Source organism: Pseudochaenichthys georgianus, chromosome 19 (genome assembly GCF_902827115.2).
Source record: "Pseudochaenichthys georgianus chromosome 19, fPseGeo1.2, whole genome shotgun sequence".
NCBI classification, from domain to species: domain Eukaryota; kingdom Metazoa; phylum Chordata; class Actinopteri; order Perciformes; family Channichthyidae; genus Pseudochaenichthys; species Pseudochaenichthys georgianus.
Window position 1 is genome coordinate 6534259 of NC_047521.1, and position 27245 is coordinate 6561503.

At 41.0% G+C, this 27245-nt stretch overlaps 1 protein-coding gene across 1 annotated transcript; it reads right to left on the bottom strand.

The window, feature by feature from the left end:
* Window positions 1-613: 613 nt before the first annotated feature.
* Window positions 614-27245, bottom strand: nploc4 (NPL4 homolog, ubiquitin recognition factor). Its single transcript, XM_034107372.2, has 17 exons — window positions 27062-27245; window positions 26330-26410; window positions 23408-23514; window positions 21503-21739; window positions 21382-21430; window positions 21209-21303; window positions 18185-18308; window positions 17124-17303; window positions 16890-16976; window positions 15344-15415; window positions 14459-14585; window positions 10222-10382; window positions 5791-5862; window positions 5603-5695; window positions 4259-4375; window positions 3867-3969; window positions 614-3252 (listed from the first exon to the last, which is right to left on the bottom strand). The coding sequence occupies exons 1-17, from the start codon at window positions 27074-27076 to the stop codon at window positions 3092-3094; spliced, it is 1881 nt and encodes a 626-aa protein (XP_033963263.1). The 5' UTR covers window positions 27077-27245; the 3' UTR covers window positions 614-3091.

Consider the following 27245-nt stretch of genomic DNA (forward strand, 5'->3'; position numbering starts at 1 on the left):
GTTAAAATCCTCAAAGTATAATTCATAATTCATATGTGTATGTCAGGCTGGAGTAGTTTTAAAAGACTGACTGAAGATTGACATGTTATAGGCCAAAATAAGAATTGAGAAAAATAATTTAACAACCGTTTGTAGATCGTAGAAGCACAACATGACACGCATTTAAAATGGTGGTACAAAAATACCAACTCGTTTTAAGGTAATTTAAAAACAGTTGTACATCTGAGATCACTGATTTGTAAAAATGGTCACAATTCTTATTTTTCTCATCCGTTTTCATGCATTTATTTCATGTCTTTTGATTTGATTGTCATTCACTGATTGGTTATTTTCTACTAATTAAATGTGCTTCTTGTTGTCATTTAATCAAACTTACATGTTCTAAGCGGCATGCCTGTATACTGCAGCATTAAGACTTCCCTTTAATAGAACGAAGTTATGTGTCCATGGATCATTAAAAAAAGTCCTAAAACAAGTAATGGAAGCTAAATCTATAAAGAATTAAGCGTTTCCTGTTCTTTGAATGAAACTCTTTAAAAAGTCTTCATTTAAATGATGCCTTGTTTTTTGACTTTTCAGATTGACACTAACAAATCAAAGACATTACCAGCAATACGAATTTGTTGTCGTTTTTTTATTATCATTTTGTTTCAAATCCAGGTCAACAGCATACAACGTTCTGTGTCCTCGGTCAGGACCGGCTGTAAGACCAGAGCATGCTCGCTCAGCAAACGGCCCGGATCAATACAAAAGGAAAAGGTCACCGCCGTCCGTTAGCATGACATCAGAGAAATCGCTCTTAAGAACTCACACGGGAGGGGGGGGGGCAATAATGATATCAACTGGGCAAAGAAAGAAACCAAAAAAACACACAAGCTTCTTTCAAATTAACCTACAACTAAAAATATATGTCATGGAATCACTGTCAAGCTCTTACAAAGCACACATCTCATTAATTCATAAATAGCAAACCAGCGTCTCTCGTCCAAACTAAGAAGCCCGTTTCCCCGGCAACACCCCGATGAAACGCCACAGTATTTAGTCATTCACTCCTGCCAGATCCTTTTAGCAAAGTAACGACATGGAACTATTTCATGGCGAAGTGCACAAAGGTTTGAGGAAGAAGAAAGTAGCGATGTGAATGTTTTCTGTCAGCAGCAAACATACGGAGGACGTGGATCTACAAATCTGCTGTATGAGCAAAGGCATTCAAGTCAAACCAGATGAGTTTGGTGACAGACATTAAATATGATTTTAAAAACTACACTGGCTTTTCATTTAATATATGTAGACATATGTTCCTTTAGAATATTGTTGATAGTACTAAAAACGGCATTATGGCAACACATTAGCTTACCAAGACTCCCACTTAACTTTGCATGGACAATGTCAACGTGGTCCATTTCGCTGAACCGATGCTAGAAATGCTACGAGAATCTAGGCGGGGTCGTTTAATTCAACATTTTGTTGCCAGATGTGGGAGTTTCAAATGATATCACAAGTTTTGGTCGACAAATGTGTCTCAAAAAGAAGAAAAGGGGAAAAAAACTTTAATAGAAAAAGAACCAGTTTTAACCGACTATCCTCATATGCATCCTGCTGACTGTGATATGTTAAAGGTTACTTAGTTGAAATGAAGAAAAAAAAATGTCCCCACTCACAGCAGTGTAAAATGGAGATTGTTTTGTTGTCTCTGAGATGTCTGCCTCCTTATATGGATAACTTCCGCCCACATGCTCTTAGCACAATCATCTGCATCAACTGCAGGGGTCAAGGCAGACTCCGAGACGTATAAACTGTGTAATCGAATATCGTAAAGCTATGGAAATCTTTTTTGCAGTTTAGATGAACTGACCCTTTGTAGTGCCATTGAGGAGAGCCAAGTGCTTTCACATTGGCTTAAGCCTTAGCCCCTTCCACAACACTGACAACAAACATCCATCTGACGTCTCCTGCTGGAAGAGGCTCTTGGTTTATGGTTGTAAGATTACAATTATGTGTAGAACATAAATCAGACCATGCCAACTTCAAGGTTTAGTTCCAACACGGACCATAATCATCCTGCTTGAGACAAGTGAAATCAATATGCATCTGTTCTCTCCTCGCAGTGACCAGTGACCCCTCACACTTGGAGTCTTCAAGGATGCGTCATGGTTACCCAGCAGGGCCCCCGTCCGCAGCGCAGCAAGAACACCAAAGGAGAATCCCAGGTAGGGAGCGACGGAGAGGATACTGGCGAGCACCAGTTGTTTCTAGAAGCACCTCACGGCTAATATCGTGCAAGTCAGTAATAATGTTGGCCATTCAGTTGGGTTTCATCAGACGGCACACACAGCTGATGCAATAAGCTACATATTAGTTTTGCTCGGGTTCAAACCACTGCTAAGGTTGAGTAAGGGGTGAAACGCTCTTTGTTGATGCCTTTTCAACTCTGGGACTTATTCTTAAAGTAAATTAATACTGAAAATATAAAGTCTCTACTTACGTGGATTTACTCCGGAGCTATTTAAGAGTTTTCAGGTCTGAGCTTTGACTGATGATTGTACTTCAAGGGGCTTGTCAGAGACCTGCGTGAGTAGAGCCCACAGATTCAAAAACATGAAGGTGTCAGTACAATCAGATACAAACAATAAAGAATTAAATAACAGCATCATTCCTCAAATGGTGTTTCATACACAGCACGTTATTCCAGAAGACGTCGTGAGAGTGAGAGGGGCACTGATGTGAGGGAACATCCAAACACTCCAGTCTCATTTGATGGGCTGATTTTTCAGGGTGGGGGGGATTGAGGGAAAGGGGCCTCAGCCAAAAGAAAAGTGCTTTACCTTAACGAGACTCACGAGAGCCGCTGTGAGGAGGGATACAGAATAATCACAGTCTGGTTTTATTTTATTTACTCATTGAATTGGGTGTAAACGAGTGCATCCCCTTCATCAGCAGCCTGGGAGATGGGAAGGCTTCAGAGCGAGGCGAAAGAAAAACAAAAAAAGGGAATCCAAATCTCGCAGCTTGTCCTGGTGCAGCGATGAGATTGGCTGGGGGGGATGAGATTAGGGCGGGGCATAGGGGGAGGGGGGCAGGGTGTTTTTTTTTAACTGTGGGGCAGGCTGCACATTTCACAGTGCTCTGTGCCGGGCTGGTTCATAAAGGTGCAGTGGAGGCAGGACCACATGGCCGAGGAGGAGGCGGGGGCCGAGGGGCCGCCCATGGCCCCGTAACCCTGAGAGCTGGAGGGCTGCCCGCCCACTGTACCTGAGGAGAGGGAGGACACAGCATTAGCTACTTTTTGGTTAACACAAGCTAAATAGATCTTCATGCTTTGTCCCACAACATCAAATGCGTCACTAAATACCCCACTGGTGAAGTTTCTATGTGTCACAAAAGTGAGTGCGGTTGCAAACAAGTAACTAAATGAGACTAAATGTAATCAAGACAAACATTAGCTGCCCTTTAGCTTAGTGCAGTCATGTTACTGTCATTTAGTTTATAGCCTAACGTTAGCTTTCTACTTAAGGCGAGTCTACTGTATGTCTTAGTCTGACAATAAGGCTTCTCTTTTACAAAGTCAAGCCCTTTTCAAACCTTCTGAAGTACCACACCTAAACACACCTATAAATAGGGCAAAGATAGAATACTAGTATATGCTCGTCATCAAATTAAAAGATGTTATTGTACAGAAAGGGGACAAATTAAAAAGGAAAACACAACACAGTGTCATGTATCAAAATGTGTCACAGTTTTGACTATTTTCGAACTGCAAAAGGTATTAAAGATTTCTGTAACCAGATGTATCAGTTAAATATTCCACACTAGTGCACAAACCAGATCTGTACGGGTATGGCTGAGTGTGATGGGCAGAGACTTACTGCACAGCTGCTCGATGGTGGCCCACTGCTCCGACTTCTTCCAGGTCTGGGCCAGATCCTCATCAGAAGTCCTCACTGCATCTAGTAGCAACCCAATGCTGTCCTGCACAAACAAACACAAACTCTCATCTATCCGCAAGACAATTCAGGGATAAAATACACCAGCTGGTACAAGTCTGCTTTTTATAGAAAACGTCCAAATTGATCAAGCATCCAACAATTTGTTATCACCCTTTGATCGTCATGATGGGCCTGGGGCCAGTTTCAAAATCTGTCAGCATGAGTGAAAACATCCTCACAACAGTAACCGTTTCCAGACTGGAGAAGAATGTGGGCTCGCGATAACCCGTTTGCTGCTAAGCAAAAGGAAAACAAAGGGAGTATGGACTTACTCTCAGAGGCATGACCTCATTGGTGACGAGGAAGAGGAGCAGATGGAAGTCCGACACGATCTCCAGGAACGACGTGGAGGTGCTCTGGGACAGGTATGTTGCTAAACTGTGGAAGTTCTGCAGACACACAAAAACAAAAAACAAGATGTATAACTTCCTCTGACCTCCGGAGGGTATGGAATTCAAAAGCTCAGTTACCCTCATTTTCTCAAACACCAAACTGTAGCCGTGTGCAAGCTCTATTATGAGGAGAGGAGGATTCATACAGTATTTAAAGCACTTATTTTAACAAACATTTCCATTAACCAATGCTTGGGATGGACAGAATATACACATACCCAATATCTCACATTTACTGCATACGTGTTCAGGAATAATTGGTTAATACATTTATTTCAATTCTATAGTTGAACAAAAATATAGGATTTAATTTGCACGGTGTACCGATACTTGAAAGGTACCGCGATACCCTGCCGTTAAAAACGTTACGATTCCTCCGTTTCATTAGTATCGGTACTTTAAGAATGACGGTACTCCGCCTTTTTAATAAGAGCCGTGTGTGTTCAGCTCTCTGCTTCCACTCCCTGCACTGCAGCCGTGCCTGCAGTCCCTCCCCTCTCAAGCACGCTCTAAGTCCCTCCCCTCTCGTGCACGCGCTAGCTGCCAGAGCATGTGAGAAAACGAGAAGCATGGCTGCAAGTGGGAGTGCAACTGCCGCTGCGCCTCGGCTTGTTGACAAAAAAGACGCCAGAAGCGAAAAACAAAAAAGTTGATTATAGATGATGCTTAATTGTATTTAATACAAATTATTGTCAATTCTTTTATTTATTGTTCTCATTGTTTAAAAGTTTGTGTTATGGTTCTGGTGTGAAATAAAGCACAATAATTACATTTAAGACTGTTTCCCTTTTTTTAAGAAAAGTATCGAAAAAGAATCGGAATCGCAATTCTTGACTTGGTATCGAAACCAAAATGTTGGTATCGTGACAACACTAATTTGCAATAATATTCTTATTATTTTGAATATGCTTTTCAATTTATTTCAGTATTTTACAAAGCATTATGGCCCTTTAAAACAAATAAAAATGGCAAGACTTAAACACTTGGAATAATAGCAACCCAAGCGATGTGGGATTCATCATTACAGAAACAATTCTAGGGTTTATTCACACATTTTGGATCCGTTTGATATTTGTACAACACATTTTTTTTCAGCCTTAAGGTATATTTCCCAAATGTAAGACTTTAAATAAATTACAAAATAAAATGTATTTAACAAGAAAATGTAGAAACTAGTTTTGCCAGCCACCTGTATTGGGTTTAGTTGATGCAGAAATGACTCACTTGTGTCTCTCCCATGATGTCCCGGTTCTCAATGGGGAAGCGTTGTGTAGAAGAGAAGGTGTACTGGGGGTCCTTTGGAAAAGTGGTAGTAATCTGAAAAAATAAATAAATAGTGTCAGTAAATTAAATTGTAATAAAAGAAAAAAGCTGCATGTATAGGTGCTGAGCGTAGAAACAGTCATACTCACATCTATGATGAGATACTCCACAGGCAGAGGCCGAGCTAGAAACGTGACATCATTTCCAAACTTGTCTTTGTCCTGTAGAATGGTAGGAGGGAAAATAAATGATCACAAACAAAGTCTCAATACCTGGATACAAACATCTGGATGATCAAACTCATAACACCTGGCCGTAATAGCAAAGTGCTAGTTAATTAAGTTCAAAAACAGAGTTATATAATATCAGGGTTCATATACTTTTTCACCAATGGTTTATTTTAACATGGAACAGGAAAATAAGGTCTGCATATGAAACATGTTGTGCTTATCTAAAACAAATCAAATAGTAGGCTTACTAGCTCCTAGAGCAGTGGTCGCCAACCAGTCGATCGCGATTGACCGGTCGTTCGCGAGTGTGGGTAGATCGCTGACCGTTAAAAAAAAAAGTAACAAAATAAATTAAAATAAAATAAAAATAATGTTTGAAAAATACGTTTTTAGATGTAAACCTAACATCCACCACCCCGTTAGCAGGTGCCACTTGATTGACGTATATTTGAGACACCTCAATAATATAATACATTAACCGTGCTTTACGTGAACCTCATCATGACACAAGAGAGGATGGCAGGACTGCAATTTCCCGTGTTCAGTGAAGAGGCAAGTCACCAGACCAATCAGAGAGTTGCATGGAAATACACGTGTGCTTGTGTCATTCAAGATCAGCGCTGTGTGTGTGTGTGGCAATAGCGCATTTAGTGTGAGAGAGGGAGAGAGAGGGAGAGAGAGGGACCGGTGCTAACGGGGACCGTGATGTTAGCATCTGGTTAGCTAGCTGCACTAACGGACATAAGGAGCTGTTTCTACAACAAGCTGAAGGAGAGTCCTCCCCTGTCAGACTGAGGGGCTCAGGTGAGCTAAAGGACTCTGAGTGTTTAGAACGGTTTTGTCACAAATTATTCAAAAGATTATTTCCGCGACACACATTCATATGATCATTATAGTTATACAAACAATAAGAGAATAAATTAAAAACAGGTAAGAAATACTATGGCAGTAAAACAAGAATACAGTTTAAAAGGAGTGATTTGTAAAATATCCATAAAGAAAAAGAAAATCTGTTTACAGTTCTGTTTCATATGGGTGCTGAGAGAGGTATCCATAGATCTCTTCATTTTGCTCTCAAAGTGCACCAGATTGATGCTTTCAACTTCAATATTTAAAAAAAAATATCTTCCCGGGGGAGCATCCCCCGGACCCCCCTAGAGGAGGTGAGGTCCGCCCCCTACTCATAAAAATTAGCACTTTACCCCTGCCTATATGCCGTGAGCTGATTATGGAGCCTTTATTGTAACAGTAATTCAGATGAAATTAGCCTATATAAAAGGCCTCAAATTGGAAGCACTGTCTGGGCCGTCTTATTCACTCATTTGTGCAATAGGTAGATCTCGCCTTTCACCTAGGCAGAGGTCGGTGATCCCTGGGCTTAAAAAGGTTGGTGACAACTGTCCTACAGGCTAAAGCAACTAAAATCTCACCAGCAAAATACCTCGTCAGTTAAGCCCTAGGCCTGTTTTCCAGGTCTCAGGCTCGAAAATGACATTCCCAGAACAAATGACCATAACTACTAGGGCTGAACGATATACCGTGTCATGGCGATAACCACGGTATGCGCATGCGCGGTATTCACACCGCAGGGACGTGCGGTTTTATTCACTTTTTTTTTTTAAATGCTAACGCACTTTAGCACAGAATTCAAAAAAATATACCCTTATTACTAATCGAAACTGCACATACAATATATCCGATTAAAGCTGAGACTCCACAGATTATTTAAGTATAGTATCTCAGCGATCCGATCTCGCAACAGGGGAAGCAAACAGAGACATCACAACACGTACCTTTTACGGAGCTTTTACTGAAGATCGTCTCACCATAGCTGTCAATCTGATCAAAAGACGTGTTCAATGGCATTAAAACGAGAAAGAAAAAACGCGGCTGAATCGGTTGATCCATAGGTTGATAATGTATCTGTGGCTTTGAAGCAATTGTTTATAATCCATAATTCCATTTTTATGTAAAAATCGGAGCACAACAGCTGCTAATGGTAGCCACCAGAGTGTATGCAGCTTCCGGTTTTGGCTACGCGTCACTCTCACTCCTTATTTGGTAATGTGTGTGTGTTAGACTCATGGGTTAGACTGCGCTGGACTGCCGCATAGCCAAGACCGGAAGCAGCAGCCACTCTGGTGGCTACCATTAGCAGCTAACTTTTACTTTGCGATATTTACATAAAAATGGAATTATGGATTATAAATTAAATCATTTTTTTTATACAGAGATGTTAAAAACCTATGGATTAACCGATTCAGCCGCGTTTTTTCTTTCTCATTTTAATGCCATTGAACACGTCTTTTGATCAGATTGACAGCTACGGTGAGACAGCTCCCCTAGAAGCTACGTAAAGGTACGTGTTGTGATGCCTGTGTTTGCTTCCCCTGTCCGAGTTCAGATCACTCAGTGATGATACTATATACCTAAATAATCCGTGGAACCTCAGCTTTAATCGGATATCTTGTAAATGCAGCTACGATAAGTAATAATAAGGGTACTTTTATCTTGAGTTCTGTGCCAAAGTGCGTTAGCATTTTTCGCTCAGGGGTCATTTAGATGCTTCTTATGAGACTTGTGTTTTGTTTTGGTAAAAATGGTTTGTATCGTCAATTAGCTGAGATTATTACCGTTAATCTGGTATAACACATTAAGAGGTTCTTAAATATTACGATTCCCTGAGACACTGTCGCGAAAAAAAAAAAGTAAAGTACCCGTCGGGACTTTGGGGTTTAACAGGTTAAAAAAACGCAATATATACCGCAGGGGGGGGGGGGGGGGAAATCGCGATGTCAGTTTTTTTCAATACCGTGCAGCCCAAATAACTACACTTCTAAAAAGGGGAAAATTAATAATCTTTTTTTCTCAAAGCAATGATAAACCTGTGAGTTGGATGTAGAAGAGTCAGAATCAATATATTTATTTTATTTTAAAGTAAATTCAGATTGAACATAGTAAAAAAATGTAAATTATTGTGTCCGTCCAAAAAAAACACATTACTTATAGTGAAAACCACCCTTGAATGATGGGATGGTAGACTAAAAGCTTTAGGAATCCAAACTATAACATATAATAAGTACCCTGTATCAAGACTGATGCAAAACAAGTGAAATGTGACTTTTTTAGAGAGGTTTAGAAAAAAACAAAACACTTCTGGGGTCATTTGGGTGGATTTTCCATATCTCTGGCCCCCCTTGGTCGATTGTGATGATTGACATCTCTTTCTAACCGCTAGAGCCAATGGAATCGAGGGAAAGTTCCACATACACTACCAAATAAGGGGTGAGAGTGACGCGTAGCAAAAACCGGAAGCTGCGCTAACCTCTAGTGGCTACCATTAGCAGCTAATATTTATTCTCCGATTTTTGCATAAAAATGGAATTATGGATTATCAATTATTTTTTCAAAGTGACAGACATTGGATTAACCTATGGATTAACCTTCAGCAGCGTTTTTCTCGTTTTAATGCCATTGAACACAACTTTTGATCAGAATAACAGCTAAAGTGAGCATATCTCCGTGTTTTGCTACCTAAAGCTACGTTGTGTGTTGTCTATTTGCTTCCCCTGTCACGAGTTCTGATCGCTCAGTGATGATACTTATTTCTATTTTAACAACATGTTTAGTTATTGAGTTTTCATTCCTGTATAATCATTTTGCGCAAAGATGGCACTGTTTGTCAGAGCACTTCATCCTTCTGGGATTTCATGAAGAACAGCTCCAACGCCTGTGTGTATTAACTGCCAGTGTTTCCCACAGATCTGAAATATACTTGGGGGGGTGGTGGTAGCGGGGGTTGAGGTGACGTGCAAGTATAGTCTATGTGTGGGAAACCCTGGTATAGCTAGAGTTCTGTGCTAAGTGCGTTAGCATGTTTTCGCTCAGGGCTCATTTAGACCCTTCTTGTGAGACTTGTGTTTTGTTGCGGTAAAAATGGTTCGTATCATCAGTTAGCTGACTTTCTTCCCGTTAGGAGGGTACGACACATTCATAGTTTTTTTAAATATTAAGAAGCCCTGAGACACAGTGTCGTGAAAAAATTAAAAAGACCCGTCGAAGGGGTCTTTGGGGCTTAACAGGTTAAATGCCATTTTATGTTTCATTACTATACGATACAGTATTTATTATCATTATAGTATTACTATTTCGGCGATTAGATAAAATATAAATTATATTTGATTTAGTTAAATTTCCATGACCTTTGGAAAAATATTGTTTTCTATAACTTTTCCAGGGCCTGGAATTAGCATTTTGAATTTCCATGACTTTTCCAGTTTTTTAATGACCGTAAGAACCCTGGAATATGGATAGTGAAGATATGTTGTTTGTACACGCAGGAAGCCTCACCTTGAAGAAGACGTCTGGTACGTACTGCTCGGAGCTGGACTCTTTAGCGTAGCCCAGCTCCGGAGCGTCTTTGCAGGGCAGCAGGCACTCGTCTCTGACCAGAGCCATGCACTGATTGGACACCTGATATCCTTCAAAGTGCACCTGGTTATCTGGACCCCCTGCACACAGAAACACACGTTTATTCATTAGTTGGTTGAAGAATAATCACTATCACAGTTTTTGTATTGTTGACTGAATAGAGTGGTGCAGGAATGAGTCCAAAGACCCGGGAGTGAGTTCGAATTACACCACTTCAGGTTCCCTCATTTCAAAGTTAAAGTTTTTGCTAAAATTGTTATTGGTTAGATTAACAAAATGACATCATCGTCTGTGATCCTGTCTCATTATATACATTGTTATTTTGTTCTAGTCCAATGCTATACTATAGGTGTCATCTATGTAGTACAATGTTCTGTATCCATTAAATATGTATATATTCTTTTCTTCAAGCGTACAATTCGACCATTATAGGTGCAATTATCATGATCAATAAGTGAAAATTGAATATATGTACAGTGGGGCAAAAAAGTATTTAGTCAGCCACCAATTGTGCAAGTTCTCCCACTTAAAAAGATGAGGCCTGTAATTGTCATGCTAGGTACACTTCAACTATGAGACAGAATGGAGGGAAAGAATCCAGGAAATCACATTGTAGGATTTGTAATGAATTAATTGGTAAATTCCTCGGTAAAATAAGTATTTGGTCACCTACAAACAAACACGATTTCTGGCTCTCACAGACCTGTAACTTCTTCTTTAAGAGCCTCCTCTGTCCTCCACTCGTTAACTGTATTAATGGCACCTGTTTGAACTCGTTATCAGTATAAAAGACACCTGTCCACAACCTCAAACAGTCACACTCCAAACTCCACTATGGCCAAGACCAAAGAGCTGTCAAAGGACACCAGAAACAAAATGGTAGACCTGCACCAGGCTGGGAAGACTGAATCTGCAATAGGTAAGCCGCTTGGTGTGAAGAAATCAACTCTGGGAGCAATTATTAGAAAATGGAAGACATACAAGACCACTGATAATCTCCCTCGATCTGGGGCTCCACGCAAGACCTCACCCCGTGGGGTCAAAATGATCACAAGAACGGTGAGCAAAAATCCCAGAACCACACGGGTCAATGACCTGCAGAGAGCTGGGACCAAAGTAACAAAGGCTACCATCAGTTACACACTACGCCGCCAGGGACTCAAATCATGCAGTGCCAGACGTGTCCCCCTGCTTAAGCCAGTACATGTCCAGGCCAGGGTTTCCGTTAGCCGGTAATTACCGGTATTTAGCTGGTAACATTTATAAAAAAACGGTAAATTCAAAACCTGACGGTCAAAATGTCTGGTAATAATTAGGGAGGCTCCGATCGATCGGCCGCCGGTCATTATCGGCCGATATTCACTCTTAATAGTTTGATCGGTGCTCTCTATAAAGGCCGATCAGGAGAGCTGGATCTGATCGATATGGACATAAACGCGAGTGAAGTGTAACCGGACGCGAGAGAGAGATCAGATCGGCTGCTGAGTCTGACCGAGACACGCAGCTCTGCATAATCACCTGAAGCCCCGCTCTCTGTTTAGCGGGCTGCAGGAGCTGCTTGAGAAACTGACGTGCTGTCAGGAGAGAGAGGGAGAGAGAGGGGAAAAGAGAGGATCCGTTTCTCCCGTGTTATTATTCAAAGTTGATGTAAACTTCTGAATAATGTACGTTATCTACTACAAGTAGTTTGTTTGAATGTAATAATTATGTTGTTTGTTGTTTGTGGAATCATTTATTGAAAAATTAATCTGAATTTTTCGATCTGTTACGATTATAAACTGAAGCAATATAAAAATGAGCCCCGTGAACTGAGTTTTAAACTGAAGCATATCTGCTCATAGTCCGGTAATTACCTGCTAACGGAAACTCTGCTACACAACTATTATTATTGAAATATGACCGGTAAGTTTCAAATTAGTCCGGTAAAATGAATTCTGCCCGGACATTTGACCGGCGAGAAAAAATCCTAGCTGAAATCCTGGTCCAGGCCCGTCTGAAGTTTGCTAGAGAGCATTTAGATGATCCAGAAGAGGATTGGGAGAATGTCATATGGTCAGATGAAACCAAAACAGAACTTTTTGGTAAAAACTCAACTATTTGGAGGAGAAAGAATGCTGAGTTGCATCCAAAGAACACCATACCTACTGTGAAACATGGGGGTGGAAACATCAGGCTTTGGGGCTGTTTTTCTGCAGAGGGACCAGGCCGACTGATCCGTGTAAAGGAAAGAATGAATGGGGCCATGTATCGTGAGATTTTGAGTGACAACCTCCTTCCATCAGCAAGGGCATTGAAGATGAAACGTGGCTGGGTCTTTCAGCATGACAATGATCCCAAACACACCGCCCGGGCAACGAAGGAGTGGCTTCGTAAGAAGCATTTCAAGGTCCTGGAGTGGCCTAGCCAGTCTCCAGATCTCAACCCATAGAAAATCTTTGAAGGGAGTTGAAAGTCCGTGTTGCCCAGCGACAGCCCCAAAACATCATTGCTCTAGAGGAGATCTGCATGGAGGAATGGGCCAACATACCAGCAACAGTGTGTGAAAACCTTGTGAAGACTTACAGAAAACGTTTGACCTCTGTCATTGCCAACAAAGGGTATATAAAAAAGTATTGAGATGAACTTTTGTTATTGACCAAATACTTATTTTCCACCATAATTTGCAAATAAACTCTTTAAAAATCAGACCATGTGATTTTCTGGATTTTTTTTTCCTTCTCATTTTGTCTCTCATAGTTGAGGTATACCTAGGATGAAAATTACGGGCCTCTCTCATCTTTTTAAGTGGGAGAACTTGCACAATTGGTGGCTGACTAAATACTTTTTTGCCCCACTGCATGTGTTATTTATGAATCTTTTTATCTTGCTTCATTTTTATTAATCACTTTATTTCTCTACAAAAATACAAACAAGTCCCGCCTGATCTGTAGAACCAATTAAAATACCAACTAAGAAGTTTGGCACACGGCTAACGTTTTTTAAGGGTTTTTCTGTCAGTGTGCTTTGTATCTCATCTAATAGCTCTTAACACATGAAACTGATTAGCAAACACACTACGTCTTTACACAAAGGAAAATAAAAACAGATGGACATTTCTGCTTCAGATGTGAAGCCATGACGTCAGCGTCTCATTAATGCAAATGAAAGTGATGAGCTCACTGTTACATGTGTACTTTTCTGGAACCAATAATTGGCACGGTTGTAAAGGAGGGAAAGTGTAAACATGTGTCCTTGATCCTACGGACCTGAGAGCATCTGGCCTGAGTTAAGCTGCTCCATTGGACTCAACATTACTATATATGCAGATACCTGAGAAGAAGTAAGACTCTTTAACAACGCTTATGTTGATGCTGTTTTTACTGTCAGTTAATACTTGTGAGTCGGCTGGCTAAGACACATTAACAGGAATGTTCATTTTAAGATTGTCAGCCGCATTGTTTGTAATTTCATATGATTATGTATAAAGTTTTGTTTTGCCTCAATAGAAAGGAAAGGGGGACAAAAATACTGCTGCACGCAGTAATAGAACCCCGAGTGCTAGAGTAAGGACTCCTTTAGCACATGCAGAGGCTCTACCTGTGGCCTGTACTACAAAGCCAGTTTAAAAGACCCTGGATATCTTTGTGTAATTTGCTTTTATTATCCAAACGTGATCCTGCTAAGCTAAAGCTAAAGATATACCTTGTAAATTGTCTGGATGTGTGAGCTTTTGTAAAAAAAAAATTCATATCTCTTCAAATCCACCCATGGTGTACCAGTTAAGACAATTCACATGTTGTAATGATTGGTTGTATTGAGTTGTAACGATAAGACCTTTGCAGTCAATCCACAGACAATCATCTGGCTATTTTGATCATTGATTTATAAAGTAAAGTCATTCTTAATGCAAAAACGGATTTTTGTTCAGCTTTTCAAATGTTGAGATTTTGTGTTTCGCTCCGTCATAAATCCTATAAAGCTAAATATTTGGGGGTTTTGGAGTGACATTGTAATTGTCGAACCTCTCCTGCTACATGTGATAGTTAATACTAGTAAAGAGGAAACTGGGAAGTCTTTAGGACCAGATGATATTAGCTTATATAAACGCATCATACCAAATACAATGGTTTAGGCAAGAATGACCGCATCACTTCAGCCTCAGTGAATATAAACCTACCTGTTGCCACCACGGTCACAAATTTGGAGCCAAAATGTCCGTCTCTGGAGAGTCTGCAGGGGTTTGAATGTAGATTCTGGAAGTATCCGGCAGTGATGCACTCCTCTGCGCTCAGGTAGTGTGAGTCCTGACAGCAGAAACAGCATGTTAAACAACAACAGGGGAGAGTAGGGGTGGGCGATATGACGATATATATCGTCGTGACGATATTAGGTCTCCACGATATACTTTTTCAGAGATATCGTATCTATCGTGATAAAAGAATGGCAGAAGACACTACACTAACCAGAATCCCCAGCTATCGTTTGGACTACACCATGTGCTCTGTTTGACAAACCCCATGATAGTCCTCAAGCTCTGTGATTGGAGAGTGTGCTCCGAGGGTTACGCCGAGCCTCGAACAGCACTTGAAATGGGATGGAACCACAGACTGTCCAAAACTGGATTTGAACGGGTCCACCGCGTCCCCCCTCCCCCACCCTGTCCCCCGAACTACACATGCTGGCTATTCTGTTTCGCAACATGTTCTCTATCTATGGCACGTCTCTACTGGGAGTTGTAGTTTTAAAAAGACGTTTTCGTATTTCCCATAATAAGAAGTTCATTCAGGGATTCATTTCAGAAATAAAACCAGCTTGAAATGCTATTTTGGTTTGTTACTCCTTTTTGTTTTAGTTTCTGTTACCTTGTAGGTGCTTGTACTGTTAAGTAACTTGAAAAATAACCATAATAACCGACATGAAAAAATATCGTGATATATATCGTCTATCGTGATACTGCTTGAAAAATATCGTGATAATATATTTTTCAATATCGCCCACCCCTAGGGGAGAGCAGCACATTTGTGTCGTGAAGAGGTTTTCTCTTAGTGAGCTGCATCCTCACATTGTTTCTCGTGTAGCGGACGGTTCCTATCCTCGTGTCCTCAGAGAGCAGGTCAGAGAAGATCCAGCCCACCTGGAACAGGAAGAAATTGATCAAAAAAATTAGTTAACAATCTGTAAAAATTATTAATGTTAGTCTTTTTTAAAGCAAAATAACCTATTCATAATTTGTGCTTCGGAAATGTGGATATTAATTGTTTTTGTAGTCTTATAAAGATAGTTACAAATACCTAGGTACCTGGCTTGATGATTGTCTCACTTTTAAACGTCATGTCAATAACCTGCTTACAAAACTGAGGGTTAGGCTAGGTTTCTTCTACAGGAACAAGTCCTGCTTCTCGCTTGAGGCCAGGAAAAGGCTCCGTGACCTTTTGACCTGTGCTGGACTATGGGGATCTGGTCTATATGAATGCACCTGCCAATTGCCGGGTCAAGTTAGATGCTGCGTATCACAGTGCACTGAGATTTGTGACAAACTGTAAAGCATTAACCCATCACTGTACCCTGTATGCAAGGGCTGGTTTGCTTTCACTAACTGTACGGAGGCTCAGTCACTGGTACATTTTTATATACAAAGCCATGCTAGGGAAACTTCCATCTTATATCTGCTCCCTGATCTCACGGCGGATTGTATGTGGCTACTGCCTGAGATCGAATGCTGTGGTTTTATTAAATGTGCCAACTGCTAGGACTGTCTTAGGGAAGACAGCTTTTAGATGCGCAGCTCCTCTGTCTTGGAATAGTCTGCAAATTAAATGGAAACTGAGCAATCTGGTGCCACTAAATGTTTTTAAAGCTCGGTTGGATGCTACTCAGTCGGAAGCTGTTGGTACCTGCTCATGTGGATAGTTATTGTAAATTGTAAACCCTGTAATGATGCTGTAACATGTCCTTTTTGTTGTTCTGTTTTTATGTGGAACCTACTTGAGCAGGTCTCCCTTGAAAAAGAGATCAATGATCTCAATGGGATACACCTGGGTAAATAAAGGTTTGAAATTAAATTAATAGTAAACATTTTTATGGACATGTATATTTGAATATTTACTGACATTTTATTGTCCAAATAATAAATTGTACAAAAATCAGTAGATTAATCAATATTGGAATTCACTTTTGGGTGAAGCCGAAAAAATAAGGGTAAAATGATCTTAATTCATACGTCCACGAAAGGACGTCCAAACAGAATGAAACAAGAACAGGAAGAGTTAATGGCGTTCACACACACAGCACCACTCCTGCATGTCCCCTTTTTTTATTTTAAACCTGCTAATCTGATATACACTTAATTGTATTAACACGTGACTCCTAGTGCAATATGTTAGTCAACTCAGTTCCCTTTGCAGTCACAATGTTAATTGTAAATCCATTTCTGTGCCAAAGGCATAGAGCTGGAACACTTTGACAGAGAAGAACTAATCCATCTTGAATTTGAAGTTGGTCTCAATGCTGCAGAACCTTCATGATTAAATGAAAGGTACAAAAGAAAACCTTTGTCTAAAATGTAAGAACAAAGCAGTGCTAAACAGAGCAAGCAAAAGAAGGCCAACCTTGGTCAGGCCCAGTTTGGCGGCGATTTCGTCCACAGCTGCAGCTTTAGGATCGTCCACCAGCTCCAGGCTGTTCTGACTGGCGTTCTGAAACACAGCAGGGACAAGTGTTACCATCACATGACAACTCAAATAATGAATGAGGAGTTTCTTTGTTGATGGCAGGCCAGACTGAAGTATACGAAACAAAAGGACACTGAAATGAACTGTGATACATTCGAGTTATTTGCTCACCTGTGGCGGCTCGTAGATGGCGGCCACCTCGGCTCGGATGCCCAGAGGGATGTCTTTTTTCTCAGTGAACCTGCCGTACAAGTATCCCATCCTCTGACTGCCCGTCTTCCTCCAGAAGTCCAGGAAGTGGTCAGCGATGGTGTGGTTCTCAAACATGATGTTGTCCACGTGTCTGTATTTCTGGGAGAAGAACAGAGAAAGACACATTTATGCTTCAGCATGTGGGGTTCATTTTGGCCACAGGGCCCAAACACAAGAGCGGGTTATTGTTTGTTTCAATGCCAACACCAGCTCCACCTGTCCACATGTCAAAGTGTAGTTGCATAGTAGATGCTGCTCGTGGTCAACGCTTTGAATTAAATTATTATGATTTTATACTCAATCCATTACTACCAGCAATTAAATATCTTAAAAAATGTACGTGGATATCAAGGAAAAGTATTTGACAGGACATATAAGTCGACCAGCATCAGCTGTGATGCAAAAACATGCAACACAATTGTTTTGCCGTTTGTTCAGTGCTGGACAGAATGTGGGTTATTGTTGGCTCGCTGCTGAGTGGAGATCATTCCAGAGCAGGCCAGCGTCTGTGTAATCTTCTCTCTTACATTTATTTAAATATATACTTTTGGCAAAGAACAAAAGGCAGGGAACAAAAAGACAAACGACATTCGGCAAAGGGCCCGGGTCGGATATTACAATACAAGTCAATAGTCAAATGAATGTATAGAGCTACCCAATTAATAATAGGCTTTACATAAACCCTGTAATGGGACTCTTCAAATACTATGTCCTAAAGATTTTCACTGAATCACAAACTCTATTATAATTATAATAATAATATCCAAATGTCAAGACTGATCCTGATGCTTCTTAGTTTTTGTAGGTGTTTTAATGTAATGATTAAGTGATTACAGGACAGGTGAAGACAAGAAAGAAAAGAGAATTTACAAAGTAAGAAATGACAAAACGGGAACAAAACAAAAGCTTCTTTCTTTCCCCCCTCTGTTGTTGCACTCACTGAAAGCTTCATCTTCAGACACAAAGGCTCGTTCCCGTACCTGTCTGTTGAGGGTGAGGGCGCTGGGCTGGCACTTGGTGCAGATCCCCTCGGGCCAGGGGGGGTGGCCCTCACAGCCCGACTTGATCTTACAGCTGAGGTTCTCCAGAGCTGCAAACTTCCCTCTGGAAGGAATGAAAAAAAAGTGTCAAAAATGAACAACAAATTAAAGAAAAGGTCATTCAGGGTTCTTACACCTTTTCCAAAGTCAAATTCAAGCACTTTTCAAGCATTTTCAAGGTGCATTTTCAAGCTTTTCAAGCAGCTTACAGCGGCACTTGTAAATTACATATTTATATGCACATACTTATACTCAAATGATTATTTCCCTACCTCACATTAAATCAGATGTTCTTTATGCTATAAACAACCAAATGTGTGTTTCGTAATAGCATTCTACACGAGGATGACAAATTAAAGAAAAATAAAATATTTTAAAATGAGTGACCCATATGTAAGTGGACTGGGCATCCCATATAACCTGGCTGAGCCAATATAAAACAATCAGCCAAATAACTTTTCAATAAATTCTTTATTAACATGTTTGAGGTCCTTTTAGGTTGGCAGTAAAAATATGGCTCTCCAAGGTTAGGACAAACGTTTTATTTTGATACAATGTGACCAACCGAGCACAGTGTGAAGAGAGCGAGGCCACAGAGCACATACTTTCTACATCATACAAAGATATATATATATATATATATATATATATGTATATAAATTATAGACAAACTCCCCATAAAACGCACGGTATTTCTCTATCTAATAAAAACAGAACATAAGACTTTAATCTAAGTAACAGCATGAGGTCAGTTTCTGTGTAGGAGTTTTGGTTTTTACAATATTGATTTATCGTAAGATAAAATGTATAACCACTTTTTAAAATCAGAAAATAAGGCTCATTGAGACAGACCGGATTCCAGTTTGGGTTTTAACATCCCTTCTCCATCGAGTGAATTTCTCTGGATTTATTCGCTACTCTGCGGCGGATGAGTACTCCGCCACAGGTCTGCAGAACACACGACTCCCTGAATGCATCCTCACACAACATGCAGGAGCAATCACAGGATTAAACTATTTACATGAAAGGAAATGGAAGTGGGAGACACACACCTTCACAAAAGTCCTTTTTTTTATTATACCAAACAGCATAGAAATCTATTGAAGTAAACAAACTGACATCTTACACAGCCAAGGTAACAATTAGTTCCCTGCCTTCCTGACTACTGCAACACTGCAACGCCTACAGAGCCGGACTGTGGCCGAGCTGGGGGGGGGGGCGACTGAGGGAAGGTCCTTTGGGTCAGTAGGTTGTGTGTGTGTGAGTGTGTATGTTGTGTGTGTGTGTGTGTGTGTGTGTGTGTGTGTGTGTGTGTGTGTGTGTGTGTGTGTGTGTGTGTGTGTGTGTGTGTGTGTGTGTGTGTGTGTGTGTGTGTGTGTGTGTGTGTGTGTTGTGTGTGTGTGTGTGTGTGTGTGTGTGTGTGTGTGTGTGTGTGTGTGTGTGTGTGTGTGTGTGTGTGTGTGTATGTGTGTGTGTGTGTGTTTATTTTAAGTTGTGTACATTTCTAATATGTTAAAAAGTGAAATGTATCTTACCAAGTGGTGGCCCTGAGTCCCCTGCAGTTTTGCTTGCAGAAAGGACTGCTCCACCAACAAACAAAATGCCTCACCCATATAATTCCCTCATTTTATTGGACACCAGCATGTCAGGTGACATTGTGTATATTTAAATATATATATAAATGTAGAGGGCCAGTGTGAGATCGAAAAAAGTGGTTTGTTGCCTGAGGGCAACACTATGCCATAGATAGAGGGTTAAATACAATTTTAAAATACTTATACTTTCATTTTATGCAACTGTGTACTACACTTCTACTCCACTAAAGTTCGCCACTCTGCTGTTCCGTAGCGCTGCTCCCCCTCCCTCCGGCTGAAATTATGAATATATGGCGTATAGTAATCAGATAACACGGCAGGGTCCGTTACAGTTTGTTTTCATCTGATTTCAAATAAACAGTCTTAGCTTTCAGAATATTAAACTTGTTTCGTCAAATTCAGATGATAAATACAGCTTTGAAGCTTCGGCATAATTACAAGCAGAGAACTTGACGTCACAGCAGGCACAACAACAGCCGGTGTTTCTCGTGAGTGTTTTCCCCGGGAAACAAACACAATACACACAAACGCAAAAATACACAAACACACACACACTCGCGAGCTTCCCCCAGACCAGTACAAACGAAAATATGTTTCCTCCGTTAGAAAGCTAGGAATATCCTCTTTCCAACAGTATATAACTCAAAATGTGTCTTCGGGTCAATGCGACTGATTTCGATGGAGCAGGTTTAGCCACGAACGACCAGTAGAAATACATTGCTTTTAAAATCATTCTGTGTGACATGAAACACCACAGGATGGCGATAGGTGCGCTCCTCTGAAATTATTGTCACCTGCATAAGCAATTATCCCACATTGAGTTCGCTAACGTTACTAGCTTAAACAAACGTAACATGCAACGTTAGCCTATGCCAACATGCTCTACTACGGCTTACCTTTAAGTGGCTCGCCAGCGCAGACTCTCCCATCGAGAACAACTGCATTTCTTTTTGGCAACCTTTGCATGGTTTTAGCATGGCTTGTATTTTTCTTCGGATAGTCAACGCTCGTTAAAACAGCAACCTCCTGTCATCTCTATCTCTCATCAGAATGCCCAGTTCACACAAACAAAAACACTTGCAGGTCGCGCGCATAGCGCGGGAAGGCCGGAGCGGGGCTGTTTTATGTAGAAGCGAAACAATTCTTTTCTTTTAATCTAAAAAGCGAACTATTCAGTCAGACAGCAATTTATTGTAAAAGTAAAGCATTTACATTTTCAAGCACTTTATCTCAATTTCAAGCACCATTCCCAAAATTCAAGCACTTTCCCAACCTTGAAAACACCACGTCAAATTTCAAGCATTTTCAAGGATTTCAAGCACCCGTACGAACCCTGCATATTTAATAAATGTTTAACACAACTACTTACTTATCGGCTCCACCGGTCAATTTCCGGAGATATGCGTGGAATGACATGTGCTTCACTGGCGGGTCGAGGTGACTCAGGTAGTCTTCATCGAAAGGCTGACAACAAAAAAAGGTAAAATAAGTCAAACAAATCTTTGCATTATAGTCTGGATAGTTGAAGTGAAAGTCTCTTACCTCTAACGGGACACAGTGCACACATTTTCCAAGGGAACCGTGGTGACATCTGTAAGAAGGAAAGAATCATGAGGTCCCTGACATGTGGGTTTAGTTTGCAGCAGTGAGTTGTTTCTCTTACAGCTGTGGATCTTTGTTCCTGTAGATCTTGCCGTCTTGTTTGGACAGATACTGATCGATCTCGTCCTCCTGGACCTGGGGCGCTGAGAAGGACCGGGGGATCATGGAGGACGAAGAGGAGGATGAGGCAGTTGAGACAGGTGGTAGGGATGAAGATGTGTGCGGGGTGGCCGTGTCCATCACCTCCCCCGAGGTGGAAGGGGACCCTGAAGGGACCAGATACAGCATGTCGCCATGCCTACAGAGAAGAGAAGACAAAGCGTGTGACCCATGTAACTTTTGGATAATTATTCAAATATGTATTTTCTTAATCTAATACTACATTACACGTCCCACCGTCCGGGACGTGTTATTTACAATATCGGACAAGTAGATATTTCAATTGACTTGTCCGGCGGACAAGTGACGTTTATTGACAAATTATTGATACATTCAGTTTACAAAAGGCAGAACTCATTCGCAAAGTGTACGTGTCCGCCATTGTTCATTTAGAAATGTTAGTTTCGGTTCTGCTTGTCGATTCCTAATCAAATGCATCTCGCCGCTTCCTGTACAGTTAGACGGGGGCGGGGCGGGGCGGAGCGGAAATGTAGCACAGTGGCAGGTTGGGAAGCAAAACTCGGTTCCGAGTAGGAACAAATAACAATTGTCCGGTACCGGGATTAATAAGAGTTGTGAGGACAGGAGGCGAGGCCGAGCCCCGCGGACCGCAGCTCTCTCTCTCTATGCTCCGTATCAGCTGATCGCTGCACGGTGCAGCTCAGCGTCTCTCTCTCTCTCTCTCTCTCTCTCTCTCTCTCTACACACAGCGGATCCGCTGCCTGTTTAACAGCCTCATCTTTGTCAAACTTTCTTATGTTCTTTCTCTAAAACGTAATGAAGGTTATTAAGTGTTTTAACTCCTATGTTGTTAATATTGACCGCCATTCCCTTTATGAAGTGAAGCAGCCTCCCTGTCTGTCCTCGCGCTGTCCTCACATCCCCGGACCCCCAGACTCGGAGGAGCAGGATGTCAGTATTGTTTATGAAGCAGGGTATAGAAAGTACATTATGGAAATGAAAATACTATTTATTTACTTTTACAAACAGTGAGCAGCTGGGCAGCTGCAGCATGTGTATTGCAGGACATGTGTAAGCGTGCAAGCGTCTTTGAGTTGTAGAAAGCGCTAGGCCTTAGGCTATAAATATAATGTATTTTATTATTATTATTAGGTTATGTCCTATGTGTTGGACATGTGTGGTTGGACTCTGTCTCACAGGCAGGTTGCAGTGTCACATCAGAGGACACTGGGCCAACTGTACATTCTCAAACTGCACCACAGAACTAACTAAACAATGCATAGATTATTTTTATATAATTGTATTCAATAACCGTAAGAAATTCAACAGTATGAAGTGATTTGTAAATAGGAATACAGATTTGACTTAATGTTTTCATAAATATATTTTTCTCCCAGTTTGACTTATTTGTACCCTCTCAAAGAACCGGAATCGAGAACCGAAAATAACCGGAATCGAAAAGCAGAACCGGAATCGTTAAAATCCAAACGATACCCAACCCTTTGTGTGATGCAGTCAAATCTTACCGCTCACTTACGTTAGCGGTGTCGTAAAAACCGTGGGAAAATGTAAAATACGATGACGAAGAAGAAGATTCCAGTGGCCCCAAGTGAAGAATGTATTCGGACAAGTACATTGCCAAACTCACTTGTCCATGGACGAGTACTCTCTAAAAACTTTTTCTCACACTGACTGTACGATTGTTTTCTAATTTCTTTTAGCAGATACAGGCACATGGGTGATACTTTTAAAAGTTACATTGTGTTTTTTCAAAAACTCGCAGAACTCAATTTGATGAAGGAAGGATCTAGACTACTGATGCCCAACACTGTACACGTTTACTTACTTGATCTTAAGCAGGCTCAGCGTTTTGTTCTGGGAAAGGAGCTCTTCGGTCTTGTTGCGGTTCAGGTAAACAGAAAACTCGGAATTTAAGCCAAACTCTTTGGCCACCTGAGAGAGAGGTACGTTTTCTGATTAGAATGCATCACTTGTATTTCATCGAATCAAATGAAATCCATTTAAGAGGATCAAAACACACAATGTTCTCAATCAGTCTCAGATGATGAGTATATCAGAAGTATCCTTAAAATCCACTCTTAGAAAGAGTTCAAGGAATATGTGCAAAGAAAGGTGTCTCTCTTCGAACAATACCAATCACCTTACAGAAGCAGATTAGCACAGAGCCTCTTGGAAGGAGAGAAACTCAGCATGAAGCCAAACTAAGCTGCTAAGATCACACCGAGCTGGTACTTCCATCACCACATCACGTATCAGGAGGACAACCAGGCTCCATAAGCCTCCGTCTCATCACTTCAGTTAACAATTAATGAACCTTTCTAAGAGCAGAACGGTATCTCGGCATAAAACTAAATCAGGATGACACTTATAGAAGAATGTTTCAGACGGCTGCATTGACCTCTTGACAATTAAACTAATAGACCATCACAAACCATCGAGCAGAGCTTTTTTCTTAATCTTCAAAGTCGGTATGCAACAACTGAGCAGACACGGTCCAAATCCTTGAGGACAAAGCCGTGGACTGCATTGGACATGAGCAATGATTCTGGTTATGATCCTATATTAAGAATAATAATGTTTATATGTGCATAAATAAATTAGGTTATTCATTCCTCAAAGAAATACAGTTTAGTAACTAGGTTACTGCATTCTATTTGCACAGGCGCTCTATTGTTGACACAAACAAGCCAGACCAGAGAGCGCCATGAAATATTAAACGCTACGCGATACACTTACGTCCACTTCATTGCTAATGTATTTACCGCTCTGTTAGCGCTGAGAGCTTAAAATAACATCTCATTGTTGTTGTAACCGCTTTAGCACGCCATCAGCTGTTTGTTTCTAGGGCATATCACACACACAACCACACACACACACACACACACACAACACACACACACACACACACACACACACACACACACACACACACACACACACACACACACACACACACACACACACACACACACACACACACACACACACACCACACACACACAACACACACACACACACACACACACACACACACACACACACACACACACACACACACACACACACACACACACACACACACACACACACACACACACACACACACACACACACACACACACAGCCGTGGATGAAGATAAGCATCCTCTTTAATTACCCAAAGACAAGACTCCGTGTCTGTGGCTGTCAGCATGGTTTGTATTTCTGTAACGTCACCTGGCTGAAGCTGTGCTGGTGCGGAAAGTAAACGTTGCTCGATAACTGGGCTAAGGTGCTTCCATAACACAGTATCCTGGTTTCCTTTGGATTACTTGGAGAGAAACTATTCTGCTTTTTAGGTGTTCCCTTTCCTGTAGTGTGTTATATAGATTGTGTGCGAAGTTCTCTCCAGAGGGAGTTTCTCTCCCACACCCACTGAATGAGCATAATACGTCCTCTTTCAGCTTGCCTATTTGTGTTTCAGAAAATGGGATATTGGCTAATGGAAACAGGGAAGGGTTCGAACAACAACTCGATTATAAATGGGTTATCCATGTCCATGTCACAGCAGCAGTCACGATTTCTCTCAATCCACAGAAAAAGAACAGATATTACTGTGTTCTGTCAGAATCTATGAGAAACAACATGACTTTGATCTCCTTTCATTCCCTCTCCAGATACTAACCTGCAGGTCTCTGCACTGTCTACCTCTGATCCACGGCTTTCTATTCAAACTATCAAAGGCTGCACATCCGCAGGGAATGAGCCCATCTCCCCACATTGATCTGCAGGCTACACCATCCTGCCTCAACACGGAGACATACATTTTTAATGAGGTGCTGCTGCAATGCTTCACTGTGACTGGTCTGCTGCTGGAAAATGGTTCTATTTTAGGTTTTTTAAGTCCATTAACTCAAATGCATTTAAAGCAGTAATTATTTGTAGGCGCTTTAACAGAAGGGGATAGTTGTTACAAATATATCACATTACAGGGCCAAATTATCTTTTGAAGACGTTTGTTTATTCTCTGAAGTGTCTGGGTTGTAATCACAACATGATAGTCGGCTGAATTGTACACAAATCTCCTTGGCAAGGCATGTGTTAATAGCGGAAACCAGTAGAGTTGCACAATATAGCTATATAGGGATGCTTTCACAATGAACACATCGTGAATAGCAGTGATATTGCACACAGGGATTTTTTTAATTTGTTTAAAGAGAATTCCATTAGAAAAATACACTTTAAAATGTGACTATCATTCATTGTTTCATTGGTACCTTTTGTTTTTAATTAAATGTATGGTGAGTGAAAACATTTTGAAAGTAATTTATAATTGTATATAAGTAATAAGTTGTTTTGAAGCAGTGCAATGAAAAGGGTAGAAAGGCAGAGCTGCAATAAATAATGTTCTTGAAAAATGTAAGTAATCGGATATTTCCGTCATATCATGCAGCTCTAGGAGCCAGCTTAGCACAAAGAGGCAGTGCAGGGCTGACCTACTCTGGCACTTTCTGTACAGCTCCTTACATAAATGAACAATGAGCAGGCAGAAGCACAGCCCAGGGAAACACATGTTTACTTTGTGATATCAATTCCCATGTTGGTGACTGCATTACTGTAGAAAAAGGATGATAACAGGTGGACGGTATGGTGTGTTGTTGTACCCTGGCACACACTGGTGGCTTCAAAAAGAAAGCAAAAGTGGATTGTGTGATTTGACAGTTCAACCCATTATTACTTGAAAACGGTTGTGTTTTTCAAACCATACCTTCTTTAAAAAAGCAGTAGCAGTGTCCCTCTTGGTAGAAGCAATTTTCTTCATGCCATCTGGGGATTGTACCCTGACGATCTAAAAAGAGACAAAGACATAAGCTATACCATTTCATGCAATTGGGATAGGACACTCCATTGTTAGTTACATTTTCAATATGATTTCCAATCACTTGTCATAAAAACAATGGCCATCCTCCTCTACCCCTCTTTACAGTGGTGACAGTGTCAGGATACTATGACAGCGATGACAGTGCAAAAAAGTAATGTTAACGTTAGCCTAGGAGTCTCTAGTTTTCATAAAATAGCTTTGGTGTAACGACAAAAACATGTCGAATATGACAACGTTAACTAAAGCCGTCACGGTGTGGAGGGGTCTTTCGCAGTCAACTTTTAATGAATCAACAACATCTTGGCTTCCATTATATCCACCAATTATATGCTGGCCAATGTTTGGCTAATGGGATGCCATACAGTTGTATTCTTAAATGTAGCTTTTCTTTTATCCAATGACGCCTTTTATTATTTAAATGTCGTCAGAGAGCCTATGAGCTAATATTAGCCGGATAGCTAAACAGGCCCCAGTCACCCATTGCTAATGATAGCCAGCGAACGTTAGCTACCAAGCTAATTCTGCTGCCTCATCACTCCGGACTTCGGCTAACAAGCTAGCTAACGTTAGCCGAGTCTACCCTTCACTGCCGTTAATAAAACATGCCGTTATGCTTACAATAGTATCCGCCATGTTGCACTGGGGAGTCCTCCCGATGTCGCTGCGTATGAAGACAGAGACACTAAATACAAATGTCACGTATTGTTACTGTCTGTCAACGAAACTCCATCCCACAACTCAAACACCGGGTGTTGCAGACATTAGCGACCGACAGTTTCGCACCGGTCCTACACCGAAGAGA

Excerpts from the sequence above, each read along its gene's own strand:
- nploc4 (XM_034107372.2), bottom strand. Across the intron at positions 21,740-23,407 it reads CTGAGCCTGCTTAAGATCAA|GCATGGCGACATGCTGTATC; the intron begins GTAAGTAAACGT and ends TCTTCTCTGTAG. Across the intron at positions 10,383-14,458 it reads TGTGACCGTGGTGGCAACAG|GGGGTCCAGATAACCAGGTG; the intron begins GTAGGTTTATAT and ends TTCTGTGTGCAG.